The sequence below is a fragment of the Notolabrus celidotus genome, chromosome 4 (genome assembly GCF_009762535.1).
Source record: "Notolabrus celidotus isolate fNotCel1 chromosome 4, fNotCel1.pri, whole genome shotgun sequence".
NCBI classification, from domain to species: Eukaryota; Metazoa; Chordata; class Actinopteri; order Labriformes; family Labridae; genus Notolabrus; species Notolabrus celidotus.
Genome location: NC_048275.1, coordinates 36,268,524 through 36,288,001, shown reverse-complemented (window position 1 = coordinate 36,288,001; position 19,478 = coordinate 36,268,524). Strand labels below are relative to the sequence as shown.

The 19,478-nt window shown below is 40.9% G+C and overlaps 2 protein-coding genes across 4 annotated transcripts in view; one reads left to right on the top strand and one right to left on the bottom strand.

Annotated features, from left to right (window-relative positions):
- The window catches only part of LOC117812140 (myosin-6-like), a 28,417-nt gene that overhangs the window by 4,268 nt on the left and 4,671 nt on the right, over nucleotides 1–19,478 (top strand). The window lies entirely within an intron of this gene.
- On the bottom strand, nucleotides 5,070–11,114 carry LOC117812141 (G-protein coupled receptor 4-like). Its single transcript, XM_034682759.1, has 4 exons — nucleotides 11,014–11,114; nucleotides 9,507–9,693; nucleotides 5,851–6,026; nucleotides 5,070–5,746 (listed from the first exon to the last, which is right to left on the bottom strand). The coding sequence occupies exons 2-4, from the start codon at nucleotides 9,678–9,680 to the stop codon at nucleotides 5,221–5,223; spliced, it is 876 nt and encodes a 291-aa protein (XP_034538650.1). The 5' UTR covers nucleotides 9,681–9,693; nucleotides 11,014–11,114; the 3' UTR covers nucleotides 5,070–5,220.

Below are 19,478 nucleotides of genomic sequence, written 5' to 3'. Positions count from 1 at the left end.
TTGTATATTGTTTCTTGTTTTTGAAGGCTGGCTTTTTGCAGGTCAAGTTTTTTACCATGAAATTGGCCGAACTGTTATTCCTAGATTTTGAGAATACATACAAGAAAAGGTTTTGAGGATTAACCTGTGCATTTTCAGCCTTAATCCACTGCTCTTCTAAGGTATTTTTAACAATATGGTTTAAGTCAAATGCTTGAGTGGCTAAATAATATAGCTCTAAATCTGGGAGATTGAATCCTCCTTCAGACCTAGATACATGCAGAACCTTCCTCTTGATTCTAGGGGTTTTCTTCCCCCACATGAACTCAGTAATAACAGAGTACACTTTTTTAAAGAACATCTTTGGTGGAGCTGTTGGTACTGTTGAGAATAAAAACAAAAACTTTGGAAGCCATATCATTTTAAACAGATTTAACCTGCCTATTGCAAGCTGTTCCATCAACAACAGCCACCAAAAACACACGGTGATGGTTAATGGACTGTACTTGTGGAGCGCTTTCTCTCGTCTTCTGAGCACTCAAAGCACTTTTACCTCACATTCACCCATTCACCCATTCACACACTGATGGAAGAGGCTGCTGTGTGAAACAAACATCAGTATTAACCAACACACCGCTGACACAGGCACAGGGGCAGTTTGGGGTTAAGTGCCTTGCTCAAGGACACTTCAGTATGTGAAGAGTGAGGCCTGGCATTGATCCCCAAATCTACAGATGTTGTGATTTGGCGTATACAAATAAAGATTGATTGATTGTCAAGTCAAGTCAAACTTTATTGTCATTCTTCTGGATAGCTTGTATACAGGACAACAAAGACAGAATATAAAAACAAGACAACCACATGAGGACAGACTAGAAAAGAAGGACTGACTATGTGAGTTAAACTGAACTACATATGGACAATGGAGTAAATAGATAAAGTAATAAAGCAAATAAATCAAACAGAACAAAGACAGAGGTGGGGCGGAAGTAGAGGTTAGGTGTTGTATTGAACAGGAAGGTCTTGAGGTGGTTTTTAAATGAGGGGGCAAGGTTATTGAGGGCTTGAGCAGGATCTTGAAGTGGATTTGGTGCTGTATGGGGAGCCAGTGGAGGTGCTGAAGGATGGGTGTGATGTGAGCTCTGGAGCGGGAGTGGGTTAGTAACCAGGCAGCTGAGATCTGGACATGTTGTAGTTCTCTGAGGTCAGTGGAGGGAAGGCCGTAACGAATGCTGTTGCAATAGTCCAATCTGGAGGTTATGAAGGCGTGTATGAAGGTTTCTGCAGCAGAGGAGGAGAGAGAAGATCTGTATTCTTGCGTGACTTTAGTGCAAAGGGGGCCCCATAAGACCCGGGATTGGTGGAGTTCTGTGAAGTATCAAGTGTTGAGGGCACCTAGCCAAGGTGGCTCTGTGTACACAATCGGGCCAGTAGATGACCTGACCAAGGTAAGACAGGTCCATCGTACCAAGTTGAAGGCTGTGGTTGGAGTAGACTACCCCGGTCGTGCCCCTTCCCATAACTCCCTGTCTGTGGAACAGCCACACTTTGAGGAGGAGTGCTCATTTGAGTATGACTTGCTGGCTCTTGGACAACAGTCTCCTGTGGCCACCCCTGTCATGCCCCCCACCAGATTAGCCACAGTGACTCAACCCACACCCCAAATGCCAGCGCCACCATCCAACTCAATCTTTCCTGGGTGTGGCCCGTCAACCGCTTCATACGCGGGCCTCACTCTTGGCCTCCTTTGTCCCCTCACCTGCCTCGTGGCTACAGCCTGGCACAGCGGGGAAATTGGTTGGCGTGGCAGAAGACATCATTCGGCATGATTTAGCCATTGTGGCGCATGCTACCTCCACAGCTCACACTGCAAAAAAGGGTAGCTCAAATATAGGATGAAAAAACTGAATTCAAGGTGAACATTTCTTAAAACTAGTGAAATGATCTGTCCATGCAGCAAGTTCATTTTACTTGATAAGAAATCTTAAAATGAGATTGTTAAATCTAGAAATAAGCAGGCTCTGAAAGTATTAGAAAGGGTTGAAGTAAGTAGAATATGCTGACTTTTAGCTCAAACTACTGGAAAACAAACTTCCTACGGCACAGTTGTAAGTCAAATATACTGAATATAAACAAAGAAAATCTCATTTATTTATTTTGTATATTTAATTTGAGCAAATGAAGGCCTGGGGACAAGAAAAACAACACCACTTTAAGTAAAAAATGACTCACTATTAGAAAACTATGATTACACGCTTTCTTGATATAAGCTGGCTCATCTTAAAATAAACCCTAATCCATCTTAAACTAAAACTAAAATCTTTAAACCAGTTCTTATTCTTAGAATATACCTCTGAAATGTTTCTACAGAAACCACAAGAGCAAGCTGGATTACTGGCAACCTTTAATAAACGTCAGGATTAACAACATATAACATCAAGAACACTATTAATAGTGGCTCAGGGTTGATGCTACTTCAAGACATTTCAAACAGTCTATAGTGGCTTGTTTTCACCAATCAAAACAAAACCCTCTAAGCCACAGAGGGGCTGCTTTTCTGGGACTCAGTTGACCCGTGTCCTCCTCGACAGAATGAATGAATGACGGTCCAAACTCTGTGCATTGACATCAAACGGGTTTATTTACATCGACACACAATTATGCTCTGCCGACCAAGCTGCACTTACATCCAACATAACCTGCAGAATAATTAACAGGGTAACGTACACACAAAGACAATAACGACGACAGTCAAAAACTGTTTGCTAACCCGGTAGGCAGCTCACCTGCCACTGATTGGGTCTTCTTCTCAACACCCACCACCTAGTGTGTACACAAGTAAGTGCATCAAACAAAATGAAACAGTCCACAGACACAACATTGATACAAATATGGCTCAAACACAGTCTTTAGAGCCAAACCAAAACAAATATATTACCATTTAGCACTGCAGAAAAATGAGCAATCAATAAGATACAAGCTGAACTGTCTTGAAGAGATGCCGTATGTGTTATTCTTAAATCAAGCAACTTGAAGTTGTTACTCAATCTTGGAACAAGTTTTATTTTGATGAGACTTTAGGTGAGACAACCAATGTAGCTTATTTTAACAGTCATTCACTCAATTTAAGATTCCCAGACTAACTGAGACAAAAAGACATGTTCATAATCAATTTAAGATTCAACCATACATACAAAGATTACAAACAAGTAAATAACTCTAAAAACAAGGTTCATCTAACATGTCTCAATCTAAGAATTCAAATCTTGACAAGTGTGACAAATTATTTGCAGTGCAGCTCACTGAGTTAGCAATAGGAAGCGGTTCCCTCAGCCGGAGGCTTGTTTGGGTCTGGTCATGTGTTCCCTCGTTTGAGCAGCGGCCTTTGCGCACCTCCATCTGATGCTCTGAGGCTGCGCTGCATGACTGTTGGACAGGGAGGCCCTGGTTGTTGTGGCCTGCTATCACTCCAACTTCTGTTTTGGCTCTCCGTTTTTGAAGTCTGGCTCTCCTAAGAAGTTTGGCACTTCAGAAGAAGTTGGGCTTAAACTAGTTCTGGTCTCGGATTGACTTGCAGGACCTTATGTAACACACTCCCCACCTCAAGAGTCCTACCCTTTTATTAATGTCATTTTGTTAGCATTAGTTCAATTTGAATGATTTTGCTTCCATGTCAATTTGTTGTGATTTGTATTTCTTTAGTTTTTTACATAACCAAAGACTTGTGTCCATTTATTTTACAGCCTGATAACTGTGAGATCTGTTGGATTGTGTCCAGAAGAACAGGGAGTGACAGAGTTTGATCTGAGGACAGCTAGAGAATATCATCAGCATACAAAGATAGTTTATGTTCTGTGCCGCCTGCCTTCACACCTTGATTTCTTGTTTGGGCCCTTATGACTTTTACAAGGGGCTCTAGAGAGTAGGTAAACAATAAGGGTGAGAGGGGGGTGCCCTGTGTCGTTCCCCTTGACCAGGGCTGTCCAAACTGTTTCCAAGGAGGGTCACAGTTGAGTTTGAGAAAAGACCCAAGGGCCAGCAGCGCCTGCTGACATTATTCACCTGAAACATTAAAGTAACACATGAATACTCTATCTTTTAACAATGTGTTTTGAATCAGTAACTAGGTAGTGTCAGATATGTGCGATCATCTCAGGCTTATGAAATAAAATCTCCTGTCCCTAAATGTTCTGGATACCTGATGATATGTCTTCAGTTCTCTGGGCTGCAGTGTTACGAGCCGGGTAAACATTAGCTAACTCTAACTTCTTCTTCAGGAAAATGTTCTCCATTAGGGGCGATGTAGGAAAATATCATCTTTTCACGATCTGGATTTTATCACGATTCTTTTTCATGTTGTTTTTAAGACTACTTTGAGCAGTAAACAACAGTTTTAGCACCAATCTTTGCCTTTTTGCACCATTTCATCATTTTGATGTAGTCTGTGTCCTCTTTTCTGTCTTTTGAAGTCTCAGTGTTCATCAAGCACATTTTCACATCATGATAAATCTATTTATTTAAACATGCAAACTTTAAGAGTTCTTGTGTTTCTGCTCTGTTTCAGTCCTGCAGAGTTCACAGAGCTTTAGCTTTATATAAGTAGCCTCTGCACAGTCCATGTGTAGTTTAGTGAGAGGTTACTGGGTTTATTTCACTTTTGTGTCTGCACTTGAAAGAAAACACACATTTACACATAATTCATCATGTGATTTATTTCTGTGCCATGAAGAACATTTGAAGATGGAAGCGTATGAGTTGAAGAAATGGGGATGTTTGTCCGTTGGTGAGCACTGATGCTCTCGGCCCTGCGTAGACCACTTTAACCCATTTGATCAATTCTGCCCCAAAACCAGATTTTCCCAGACCTTTATCAGAAACCCTCACTCTACTCTGTCAAATGCCTTCTCAAGCTGAATTGGATAGAGATGGAAAGTTATGTTAGCCTAGCGCTTTACTTATGCTAACTATCAGTAGTAATCAAAATTGCCTAGCAGCTGTATCACTGCGTCTGTTAATTGACTCATGGAGTGGGAGGAGTCATGAAGCTAAGTTCTGGTTGCTGCAGAAGTAAAAGATACTTATTAAAGATCCACAAGTGTGTGAAGCTAGTTTTCATGCTTTCAAAGATGATTAACAACATGACAAACATGGTCCTTATTCATGCATTTGGATATACTCTGATTATGGAGTACATTTGCTCTGTTTTCTCTTCTCTCTCTCTGCCTCTTTAAAGCTTTCTGTCTAAATATCATCAACAGTCACTGCTGATGTGGTGGGATCATTGCTCTCCTTTATGCAACAACACACAGAGGCCAGACAGTTGCCCATGATCTGCTTTCTGATGAAGATATACAGAAGCATGTCTGCCAGAGGACTCAGACTAAGTAACATATCGGACATGAAGTGAAACATAACAGAGTAAAAGTCAGCCATCAATAACAGGAACATAATGATGTTGGGCAGGAACAGCAGCGTGTAAATGAGCAGCACCACCACCAAAGTTCCAACTATTCGTCGTTTTTCATCAGAGTGGACCGAGACAGAGGAAGAGAGGGCTCTGAGGGTCCTGACCAGGAAGAAGATGAACAATGGGAAGGGGATGATGAGGACAATGGAGAATACTATTATGTGAACCGTATCAGTAACCCAGGGAAACACAATAAGAAAATAAGCAGGAGGGAAGGCCCAGACCACGGCACAGACCGCCACAGAGATCTTAGTGGTTTGTTTGAACCGGTACCACAGTGGGTGCACGATGACCAGGTACCTGCAAAACCAGAGGGACACACGGTCTTTGAGGAGGTGCAGGAAAATTCAGAAACATGATTATCAGACACTGTAGCACTACACACGGCTTTAAACAGACCTTACCTTTCCAGTGAGATGCACACCATGAAGCCAACACTCGTCGTTAGACCACAGTTGTAGACATACACAGCCATGGGAGTGTCATCTTTTGACACCAGTATGATCATGCAGCAGAGCTGAATGATGTCTGAAATGAGAAGGTTGATGACGTATATTGGAGCAACTTGACCCTGGCGTACCTGCAGAAGAACAGAGGTAGAAGTAAACATCACTCTCTGCAGTAACAGACATGATTCATCAAACTATGACTCTCATGACATCTTGGCATTTCACTGTATTCAGACTTTGACCTGTGTTTCATGCTCTCATGGGGAGGCACTCTGACCCAGTCAAACAGGAGCACAAGGCTGAAGGGTGGGTTGTGTCATGTTTGCATTCAGAAACTGTACCTCTATAACTTTACACACATGTCAGGGACTATCCTGAAACTAATGGAGAAGAGGATTTTTCACTAGTGAATTATGTGAACTATAAATTACATTGAACTAACTATATACAGTGGATAGCAAAACAATATATACACATATATATATATATATATATATATATATATATATATATATATATATATATATTTTATATATATATATATATATATTAGGGGGAAGAATACAAAATAAAACAATAAAATAATGTGGTTACATAAGTGTACACACCCTTTAACTAATAATTGTTTGAAGCACCTTTTGATTTTATTACAGTGTTTTTTGTAGGAGTCTATTAGCATGGCACATCTTGATGAGGTAATATTTGCCCATTCTTCTTTACAAAAAAGCTCCAAATCCATCAGATAGTGAGGGCATCTCCTGTGCACTGCCTTCTTCAGACCACCCCACGTGTATTCAACTGGATTCAAGTCTGGGCTCTGGCTGGGCCTTCCAAAACTTGAATCTTCTTCTGGTGAAGCCATGCTGTTGATGATTTGGATGTATGCTTTGGTTTGTTGTCGTGTTGAAAGGTGAGATTCCTCTTCATCTTCATCTTTCTAATGGAGGTCTGGAGGTTTTGTGTTAAACTGACTGGTGTTTGTAACTGTTCATGCTTCCCTCCACCTTGACTAAGGCCCTGGTTCCAGCTGAAGAAAAACAGCCTCAAAGCATGATGCTGCCCCCACCATGCTTCTCTGTGGGTCTGGTGTTCTTTATGTGATGTACAGTGTTGTTTTTATGACAAACATACCTTTTGGAATTATGGTCAAAAAGTTCAACCTTGGTTTCATCAGACCATAAAACATTTGATGCTTTAGGAGACTTCATGTGTGTTTTTGAAACATGTTGCCGGGCTTGGATGTTTTTCTTCATAAGAAAAGGTTTCCGTCTTGCCACCCTACCCATAGCAGAAACATATGAACAATAGGAGAGATGTTGTCACATGTAGTACACAGCCAGTACTGGTCAGAAATCCCTGCAGCTCCTTTAATGTTGCTGTAGGCCTCTTGGAAGCCTCCCTGACCAGTTTTCTTCTGGTCTCTTCATCAGTTTTGGAGGGATGTCCAGTTCTTGGTAAAGTCACTGTTGTTCCATATTTTCTCCACTTGATGATGACGGTCTTCACTGTGGTCCATGGTATATCTAATGTCTTGGAACATGTTTGTACCCTTCTCCTGACTGATACCTTTCAACAATCCGATCCCTGAAAATGTGCTTGATAGAATTGAAGTTGCTCCTTTTAGCCATAATGATTGCAAAAAGTATTTAAGTTTGCACTGACTATTTGCAGTTGTCACAAAAAAAGTGTTTTGAGAGAATTGAAATTGATTTTTTTCTGATGTTATGAATGCATTGTTTATAAAAGTGTTATGTAGCAATACAGGGCTGAATTTCACAAAAAAAAAAATTGCATAAAGTTGAAATAGATTTTTTGTTAAATTGTTGCACTTACAAATGTTCTAAATCTGTTGTTCATAAATAATATGTAACAGTCTAGTTTCGAATGTCACAAAAATAATTGTGTTAAAATTTAGACTGAAGTTCTGAGTGAATTCTGAACACAGCCACATCCCCAGTTATAAGAGGGTGTGTACACTTATGCAACCACATTATTTTATTTTTTATTTTTTTATTCTTCCTCTAAAAGATTTAAAACATTTTTTTTTCAGTTGAATTGTTCATGTTTTAGGTCACATTAAAGGTTGAAAAGTTCTGACATGATTTATCTTGGTGTCATTTTTTTACATCATAAAACCTGACATTTTAACAGGGGTGTGTAGACTTTTGATATCCACTGTATTAGTACTGGGCGATATTGAAAATTATGTTATCACGATAAAATATTTCATATCAGTCGATATCGATAATTATCACGATAAATATCAAATCATTATTTGATTTAAATTTAAAGTCAGATTTTTGCTCCTGAGTGAAAGTTGAAGACAGTTTGTTAGCTTGTATCAGGATTTAGTTTCTGATGAGCTTCTTGAATCCATCATTTCTGACGCTGCTAACAGGAAGCAGGTCTTTAATGTAAGATGAGATTTTTGTGAAGTTTTAGTTTGTAGATTCTTATTTTTCTCAGATTGAGATTACTTCCATAATTTGATTTAAATTTACAACAAAGATATATCAAATTGTGTTCTGTGTATCAGTTTATAGAGTATTGTTTTGAGTGGTGATCTTCTCTTTAAGATTACTAAGGGTTACAGGCAGAGTGATGTTGTTTCCCACAGTGCAGTGAATGCATCATAGTTATTCAGTGTTCAATTGTCCTACGGTCACGGTGGACATTAAACGTGTTAGAAATGCACAGCAGAAGTTGTCTCTGTGCTCTTCCTTTACCCACATCCTGAAAGTATATTTAATGAAGTGTATTAAGTTACTAGTTAACACAGAGTCGACTCAGTGTCAGACTAACGACTCTGCTTTGAGCTGCTTTTGAGTTTTCTTCTGTATCGCTGTCCCTCGTCTCAGCTCTGTTTACATTCAGCTCTGAACATCTTTTAGCCCCGCCTACCTCTCACCCTGCGACATGATTGGCTGTTCAATGCTTCCTTCTTCTTCTGTCAAATGTTGGTTGGCAACTAGCGTCTAAGGCTCATTAGCGCCCCCTCCATTTGAAGTGGCCGGGGGTGTTATTACATGTTTATTTATATCAAATATTTATCGAAAATGTTTTATATTTATATATCGAGAAAAATCATATCATGATAATTATCGTTATTGAATTATCGCCCAGCCCTACACTGTATATCTATAGACACTTCAGACATTTCACAAAAAGTCAATCTCTGGTTAATTTAAGAGTATCTTTAATGGTGAGGGAAAGTCAGCCTCTGGAGACCATGAATACTCACAAAGTGTAACACGTCTCCATAGTTTTTTTATTCTATTCTTTAAAACATAAATGTTGATAACTGATGGAATACACTATGTTTTGCTGTTTCTTTGCCCAAAAGTCATGAGATAAAAAGTAGGTTGGCTTCATCCTCTGACGACCATGAACACTGACAGAATTGAACACTCCTTTGACCTTTTTTAATCAAACTTACTGACCAAGTTTAGTGTGATTAATCGTTTCTTCCTCTACAGTGTAAGCAGAAGCATTCTGCATGTGTATAAACTCACATCATCTTATCTTATATCAAATCTAGCATCCTCTACAGACAAGCACACAGTTCCACAGAAACATGACATAGACAGTAAATAAAGTCACAAAGTACATACCAGAGAGAAAAGAGCATAGATGGTCACGAGCGTCAGAGGAAGGCCAATACTGATGATTATGCATGTCACAACATAGTATATGAAATACATATCTATGTCAGCCTGATGTCCTGTGAGGTTTCTGGCATTGTTATAGTCTGTTTGGTAGGTGGTGTTATTGAAGCCTGCTTCCATTCTTCAGTGTAATCTAAAGTTAGAGATCAGGAAAAATAACAGTTAGTAAAAAGCTTTGTGCAGTAACATGAATAACATGGTCGTCACTAAACACAGCATTTCATCTAACGTGCTCAGTTTATTCAAAAGTTTGAGATCAGTGTGAATAGTTTCATGGACTTTAAACTTCAAATGTTCTGGTGGCCAAGGCTTTCCTTTCTCACTTCACAAAATGTTCTTTAGAAATATTATTGGTGTTCAATATTTGAAACAAATACAAAAGGAGGTTTAAAAGGTTCCAAATAACACGGGATATAAAGGTGGAGTCTGGGGTTTGAATCCCACATGGAGCTAAGAATATACAGCTTACATTTTTCACACTGAGACAAGTCAAGTTTCTTTTTTCAGATGAGTCCTATTTCAGTCCAACTTTTTAATATTCCATAGTACTGTACACAAACACAGCACTCTTTTAGTTTACCTCATCAAAATAATGTGTCTGCACTGTTTATTATCATTTTCAAATATGTATTGATTAATGTGCTGAGAAAAATAATCCAAGATAAAGCTGCAGGTGGTGATGAACAGGCCCAGGCACTTTGGTGTGCAGAAGCTGTCACCTTCAAGTCTAGTTCTCTGTTTTTAAATACCTCTGTAATGGACTCAGTATCATTGTAAATGAGGGTTGCCCCTCACTGATCTCTCGAGCATAAAAAAGGTTGATTGATTGATTGATTGATTGATTGATTGATTGATTGATTGATTGATTGATTGATTGATTGATTGGTTGATTGGTTGATTGATTGATTGATTGATTGATTGATTGTTTAGGTTGCCAAATAAAGGATTCATATGAACATCAATTATTTGAGTAAAGGTTTTTTCATTAAAAGATAATTGACTATATTTCTAAGTGACTGTAATCTGCCTCAGATATCACGTCTCTAACCTGCAGGGAGACAAAGCTCTCTTCATGTCTCAGCTGTTATCATTGCCTGGACATTAAAAACATCCCATAATTCCCCCTCATTAGTTTCATGTTGGGTCCAAACATACAGAACAGACAATGTGAAAATGAATAATGAGGAGAGGAATAAGTCAAAGGCTATGAACAACATTCTAGATATACAGAGCTTATATGTATATAGATATATATTCTTTACTTTTTGTCTTTACAATCACACACTGGACATCATCCCACATAAAACAAGAAGATAGAAGCATTACAAATGTCATTACTGTAACATTCATTTTCATGGCTTTTTGTGCCTCTTCTCATTCTTTCACTGACGTTTCTGAAATACAATAGTAACTCTGTTGACTACTGAAGGATTCTAAAGAGTCCAGATCTTACCTGAATGAAGTCCCTGCTCAAGTGTCTGATGTTTCTCTGCTTCTTCCCCGTCTACAGTGATCACTTTAAGATATTACATCCACCAGGTTCCTCAATTTATCTCTCGTCTCTTCCAAGGAAGTCAAAAAATGATTCAGATATGATAATGTCTTTTCTGAGAAAGAGATGCATTAAAAGCAAAGATAGCCTCGAAAACAGGATGTGGTATCAAGCAGAAGATGAGTTTTCACTCGTACTACGGTGTACATATTAGGACGTCTTCAGGTCTCAGAGTGAGGTGTCAGACCTCAGATGAAAAGCAGCATGTCTCCGAAAAAACTCCGTAATTTCTCCGAAAAACCTTCATCATGTGTCAAAATTCAGATGAAACTGCGTCAGACTAAACGGCCTCAGACTACACGACCTCAGGCTAAACAGAGTCATACCAAACGGCTTCAGACCACACAGCCTCAGACTAAAAGGCTTCAGACTAAACAGCCTCAGACCAAACGGCTTCAGACCAAACAGCCTCAGACTAAAAGTCTTCAGACCAAACAGCCTCAGACTAAAAGGCTTCAGACTAAACAGCCTCAGACCAAACGGCTTCAGACCAAACAGCCTCAGACTAAAAGGCTTCAGACTAAACAGCCTCAGACCAAACGGCTTCAGACCAAACAGCCTCAGACTAAAAGGCTTCAGACTAAACAGCCTCAGACCAAACGGCTTCAGACCAAACAGCCTCAGACTAAAAGGCTTCAGACTAAACAGCCTCAGGCTAAAAGGCTTCAGACCAAACAGTCTCAGGCTAAACAGAGTCACACTAAACAGCCTTAGACCAAACGGCTTCAGACCAAGCAGCCTCAGACTACAAGGCTTCAGACCAAACAGCCTCGGACTAAAAGGCTTCAGACCAAACAGCCTCAGACTAAAAGGATTCAGACTAAACAGCCTCAGACTAAAAGGATTCAGACTAAACAGCCTCAGACTAAAAGGCTTCAGACCAAACAGCCTCAGACTAAAAGGCTTCAGACCAAACAGCCTCAGACTAAAAGGCTTCAGACCAAACAGCCTCAGACTAAAAGGCTTTAGACTAAACAGCCTCAGACTAAAAGGCTTCAGACCAAACAGCCTCAGACTAAAAGGCTTCAGACCAAACAGCCTCAGACTGAAAGGCTTCAGACCAAACAGCCTCAGACTAAAAGGCTTCAAACCAAACAGCCTCAGACTAAAAGGCTTCAGACCAAACAGCCTCAGACTAAACGGCTTCAGACCAAACAGCCTCAGACTAAAATGCTTCAGACCAAACAGCCTCAGGCTAAAAGGCTTCAGACCAAACAGCCTCAGGCTAAAAGGCTTCAGACCAAACAGTCTCAGGCTAAACAGAGTCACACTAAACAGCCTTAGACCAAACGGCTTCAGACCAAGCAGCCTCAGACTACAAGGCTTCAGACCAAACAGCCTCAGACTAAAAGGATTCAGACTAAACAGCCTCAGACTAAAAGGATTCAGACTAAACAGCCTCAGACTAAAAGGCTTCAGACCAAACAGCCTCAGACTAAAAGGCTTCAGACCAAACAGCCTCAGACTAAAAGGCTTCATACCAAACAGCCTCAGACTAAAAGGCTTCAGACCAAGCAGCCTCAGACTAAAAGGCTTCAGACCAAACAGCCTCAGACTAAAAGGCTTCAGACTAAACAGCCTCAGACTAAAAGGCTTCAGACCAAACAGCCTCAGACTAAAAGGCTTCAGACTAAACAGACTCAGACTAAAAGGCTTCAGACCAAACAGCCTCAGACTAAAAGGCTTCAGACCAAACAGCCTCAGACTAAAAGCCTTTAAACCAAACAGCCTCAGACTAAAAGCCTTTAAACCAAACAGCCTCAGACTAAAAGGCTTCAAACCAAACAGCCTCAGACTAAAATGCTTCAGACTAAACAGCCTCAGACTAAACAGAGTCAGACCAAACAGCCTCAGACTAAACAGAGTCAGACCAAACAGCCTCAGGCTAAAAGGCTTCAGACCAAACAGCCTCAGGCTAAACAGCTTCAGACCAAACAGCCTCAGACTAAAAGCCTTTAAACCAAACAGCCTCAGACTAAAAGGCTTCAAACCAAACAGCCTCAGACTAAAAGGCTTTAGACTAAACAGCCTCAGACTAAAAGGCTTCAGACTAAACAGCCTCAGACTAAAAGGCTTCAGACCAAACAGCCTCAGACTAAAAGGCTTCAGACCAAACAGCCTCAGACTAAAAGGCTTCAGACTAAACAGCCTCAGACTAATAGACTTCAGACCAAACAGCCTCAGACTAAAAGGCTTCAGACTAAACAGCCTCAGACTAATAGACTTCAGACCAAACAGCCTCAGACTAAAAGGCTTCAGACTAAACAGCCTCAGACTAATAGACTTCAGACCAAACAGCCTCAGACTAAAAGGCTTCAGACCAAACAGCCTCAGACTAAAAGGCTTCAAACCAAACAGCCTCAGACTAAAAGGCTTCAGACCAAACAGCCTCAGACTAAACGGCTTCAGACCAAACAGCCTCAGACTAAAAGGCTTCAGACCAAACAGCCTCAGACTAAAAGGCTCAAAGCAAACAGCCTCAGACTAAAAGGCTTCAGACCAAACAGCCTCAGACTAAACAGCTTCAGACCAAACAGCCTTAGACTAAAAGGCTTCAGACCAAACAGCCTCAGACTAAACAGCTTCAGACCAAACAGCCTCAGACTAAAAGGCTTCAAACCAAACAGACTCAGACTAAAAGGCTTCAGACTAAACAGCCTCAGACTAATAGACTTCAGACAAAACAGCCTCAGACTAAAAGGCTTTAGACTAAACAGCCTCAGACTAAAAGGCTTCAGACCAAACAGCCTCAGACTAAAAGGCTTCAGACCAAACAGCCTCAGACTGAAAGGCTTCAGACCAAACAGCCTCAGACTAAAAGGCTTCAAACCAAACAGCCTCAGACTAAAAGGCTTCAGACCAAACAGCCTCAGACTAAAAGGCTTCAGACCAAACAGCCTCAGACTAAACGGCTTCAGACCAAACAGCCTCAGACTAAAATGCTTCAGACCAAACAGCCTCAGGCTAAAATGCTTCAGACCAAACAGCCTCAGACTAAAAGTCTTCAGACCAAACAGCCTCAGACTAAAAGGCTTCAGACCAAACAGCCTCAGACTAAAAGGCTTCAAACCAAACAGCCTCAGACTAAAAGACTTCAGACCAAACAGCCTCAGACTAAACGGCTTCAGACCAAACAGCCTCAGAATAAAAGGCTTCAGACCAAACAGCCTCAGGCTAAACAGCTTCAGACCAAACAGCCTCAGACTAAAAGGCTTCAGACCAAACAGCCTCAGACTAAAAGGCTCAAAGCAAACAGCCTCAGACTAAAAGGCTTCAGACCAAACAGCCTCAGACTAAACAGCTTCAGACCAAACAGCCTTAGACTAAAAGGCTTCAGACCAAACAGCCTCAGACTAAACAGCTTCAGACCAAACAGCCTTAGACTAAAAGGCTTCAAACCAAACAGCCTCAGACTAAAAGGCTTCAGACTAAACAGCCTCAGACTAATAGACTTCAGAAAAAACAGCCTCAGACTAAAAGGCTTTAGACTAAACAGCCTCAGACTAAAAGGCTTCAGACCAAACAGCCTCAGACTAAACAGCTTCAGACCAAACAGCCTTAGACTAAAAGGCTTCAGACCAAACAGCCTCAGACTAAACAGCTTCAGACCAAACAGCCTTAGACTAAAAGGCTTCAAACCAAACAGACTCAGACTAAAAGGCTTCAGACTAAACAGCCTCAGACTAATAGACTTCAGACAAAACAGCCTCAGACTAAAAGGCTTTAGACTAAACAGCCTCAGACTAAAAGGCTTCAGACCAAACAGCCTCAGACTAAAAGGCTTCAGACCAAACAGACTCAGACTAAAAGGCTTCAGACCAAACAGCCTCAGACTAAAAAGCTTCAGACCAAAAAGCCTCAGACTGAAAGGCTTCAGACCAAACAGCCTCAGACTAAAAGGCTTCAAACCAAACAGCCTCAGACTAAAAGGCTTCAGACCAAACAGCCTCAGACTAAAAGGCTTCAGACCAAACAGCCTCAGACTAAACGGCTTCAGACCAAACAGCCTCAGACTAAAATGCTTCAGACCAAACAGCCTCAGACTAAAATGCTTCAGACCAAACAGCCTCAGGCTAAAATGCTTCAGACCAAACAGCCTCAGGCTAAAATGCTTCAGACCAAACAGCCTCAGACTAAACAGCTTCAGAAATAAATTGTATATTGTTTTCTCAAGGGGACAGTAACTGAGCTGCTCTTTCTTTTGATAATGATAAAAAGTTGATCAAGGTTTAGATTTTTTATTTAATATAATTTAAAGTGACTTCAGAGAGCCTCATACTGCCAATCTCATAGCGTAGCACCTGCACAAGAAACGCGGATCAGTCCATTTAAACTAGGGGGGTGCTCAACGTCTAATTCTACATCATTTTACTATTTTCCGTAAAAATCATGTCTCATATATATATATATCTATTTATATATAGATATATATATAGGCTAGCCTATTTTCGTATGGATATGGACTTATAAATATTTAATGTAATTCTGAAAATAGCCTTTTAATTGTTCTTCCTTAAGGAGATAATGAAATCTCCCCAGGTAGGCTAATTAAAGGTGGGCCATCCCATTTTGGGGGGCCTGTGGAGCAGCTGGCCTCAACTGGCCTTTGAATCTTTAAGTTCATATATAAACCTAAAACTACTGTAGTGGCTCTAAAATGTCAGGCAAAAAACTTCAGATGATCCTAAAAGAAGATCCTGAAGATGAGGAGCAGCTTCATGAAGAGGCTGAGAGTCCAAGGATTACCGGACCACACAAAAACTGTAGAGGCCAAAACAACGAGGATGGATACCCACAGCTGTCCGGAGCCGAAACGATCCACAGCATCCCATCCACCTCCACACCATCAGAGAGGATATTATCAAAGGCAGGATTTATTGTCAACAAGGAGCGCACGTCTGCCCTTTAACACGCAGTTTTTTCTCGCGTACAATTTGAAAAAGACTGGAGCGGACAAAGACGCAGTGACAGACTGAGGTACTGTTAAGGGATTTAAAAACCCTTTAGCTGGTTCAAGTTTGATTGTGAACATTATAGCCTCAAGTTAGACAAACTATCCACCGCAGTGGAGGAGAGGAGCATATTGATTTTAATATTTTTATTCTTCAATAAAAGTTATACAACACCAGAACCCCACAACAAAGAAAACCCATAATGCCCCCACAGAAAACATCCACAAGTGAAAAAAAAAGACAGGGTCAGAAATGAGGATTCTTTGTGTGTTTGTACTTACATTTGTATTTGCATGTATGTTTTAGTTTTAATACTTTAATGGATTGTATGTTTTTATGCATTAGTGTAATGTTTTCTCTTATCTGATTTTATTATGTTTTAGATGTTTTAATCAGTTGACTGTGTCAAGAAGACACTGAACTTGGCCCTGGTGAGTCACACCTCCACCTTTAATTAGGTAATCAGTAGCAGGTGTGGCAGAGGCTTCAGGACAAGGAGAACAATACAAGAGGAGCTTTCAGTAGTCCCAACGCGGGAACGAAACAGGACGCTGGGTGCATATCGAGAGACGGTGCAAACTGAGAGGACGAGACGCAACGGGTTCACAAAGACTAGAAAAGGAAACAGGTGACGGTGTGCGGAGACAGAGATCCAAGAATGAAGCAACGCTTCAATGGGAAACATGCAAAGGCCCGGTCTGTGATTGAGCGGACTTTTGGGGTGATGATGACTTTATTCAAGGCACTAGAGGTTCAGCCAAAGTTCTGCTCCGATGTTGCCCTTTCATGTGCATTTCTACATAACGTGTGCCTCACTTATGGCGACTTCTTGGAGGAACCAGAGCTGCCACCTGATGAACCTGGTCCCCCAGCTCTATGGTGACCTGAATGACCCTCTGGAGAGGAGCAGCGCCTGCATGAGGGACCGACTTTGGGCCCAAATATCACCATTCAGCTCCGCTGCTCCATCAAAATTATGCCAGGATGTAATGTTTCGTTGTTGTTTGAATTTCTGTGGCTGCACAGTACATAAAGGAGGTCTATGAAGATACTCTCACAGAAGCAATGGTTATTATTTCAAACTTACTTTAGTTATTTACTTTGGCCCTGCTATGTAACTATATAATCATATGAACGAAATACTTTGAATATATTACTGTGATGATAAGGTTACGACATAGATAATAACATATACATACGAATAAGGTATTATAATGCTATGCTATGAGCTATGAGCTAAAGCTTCTTCTGTCAAGCATCGTTACAGACAGCAGCTAAACCAGGGCTGAACAGGGTCAGAGTAAGATGACTGTGGACGGGATATAATGTTTATACCGGTGTGTGAATGATTTACTGCTCTAAGAGGACTAAAGAGTTAAAACATGTATATTTACATTATTCAGACTCGTCTCAGGGCACCGGGCTGTGAGGAGCTACACAGATAGTCTGCTCACACTTTATAAACTAAACTACGGAGTTTACAAAGTTTACTTGTTGTCACTTTTCAGACAGTAACTCTACGTAAATACAGATTAATACTTTACCTCGTCGCTTTGCATCCTGCAGAAAGTTGTCTTGCACGAAGAAAAGTAGAGTTAAAAAGACGATCCGTTCTCCATCTTTTGCTCCCAAAACAAATGCACGCCTTGGTAAGAGGCACGTCTTTGCGACAGTGGGCGAGGGTGCTCATGGGAAATTGAGTCTTTATCCCGGAAAACACTACCGATTCAGTCCAAAGGTGTCACTGCAAACAGCGACCGACGGAAAGTCCTCATAGCCCCTTTAAGTTCACCCTATACTTCTTCTTTACGTTCACCTGATACTTCTTCTTTAAGGTTCACCCTATACTTCTTCTTTAAGTTCACCCTATACTTCTTCTTTAAGTTCACCCTATACTTCTTCTTTAAGTTCACCCTATACTTCTCCTTTAAGTTCACCCTATACTTCTCCTTTAAGTTCACCCTATACTTCTCCTTTAAGTTCACCCTATACTTCTCCTTTAAGTTCACCCTATACTTCTCCTTTAAGTTCACCCTATACTTCTTCTTTAAGTTCACCCTATACTTCTTTAAAGTTCACCCTCTACTTCTTCTTTAAGTTCACCCTATAGTTCTTCAAGTTCACCCTATAGTTCTTCTTTAAGTTCACCCTATAGTTCTTCTTTAAGTTCACCCTATACTTCTTCTTTAAGTTCACCCTATACTTCTTCTGACAAAATTCCAGTTAAACATTCCAACTCACATCGAACACTTTTTAATCTCAGCTCATCAAATACAGACTGTTTAGAAACCGACGAGCCGCTGCAGCGTCCAATCAGTGAGAGGTATTCGATAAGGGGGCGTGTCTGTCAGAGAAAAGACTTCCACAAAGTCTGCTCTTGTTTTTCCTAGATTATCCCTCCTCTGATCAGTCTCCTCACTCCTCGCTCCTCTCTCCTCCAGCAGCGTTAAGAGCTTTGGGACGCAAGTTAAAATGACGCATCAGTAACTACTTCCGGTTCGGCCGAGGAGCGAGGAGACAGCAGTTTAGATTTTTGAGATGCACCCTATGTCTCCACTCCCAGGGTGCACGAGCAAAAGAGTCCCTAGGCAAACTAACATCCTCTTCATCGTGCTGGGAGGGTTCCATCAGATAGAGAGGTATAGGGGTGGTTAATGCCTGAGGAGTTGGAAGTTATATTCCCTGTAAATGTGTTCTGAGGGTAAGAATGAGTAAACTGAACTAAGTGGTAGGTATGAGTGAGGGTAGGTTTCTATTTGATTTAGGGTCTGGGGTTGATAGACAGGGGTTCATAATTAGAGCATCCCTGCACATGGTAGCACCCGATTGACAGCCTTGTCACTTCCCGTCTGGACTACTGCAACTCTCTCCTCTTCGGCCTCCCTCACAAATCCCTCCATAAACTCCAACTGGTCCAGAATTCAGCTGCCCTTACCCGAACCCCCTCTATCCACCACATCACTCCTGTCCTCCAACAGCTCCACTGGCTCCCTGTTCAGTTCAGCATTCAATTCAAAGTCCTCCTGTTAACATTCAAGACCATCCACAACCTCGCCCCCCATATCTGTCCGACCTCCTCCATGTTCCCACTCCCTCCCGCTCCCTCAGATCCTCTTCCTATGGGGAGCTGAGCATTCAGCCGCTCTGCTCCCCGTCTCTGGAACTCATTGCCACCTCAACTCAGAAACACAGATTCTTTCCCCCATTTCAAATCACATTTCAAATCACAATTCCAAACATATCTGTTCAAAACCTCCTACTCCGTCTGACTCCAATTGCACTGTCATTTTTTATTGTTTCTATGTATTTCTTACCACTTTGTTAGTTTATATTGTTTTCATTTTGACTTTGATTTTGTTTCCTTTAATGTAAATTTGTGTATGTAAATATATATATATATAAATCTGTGCGGTG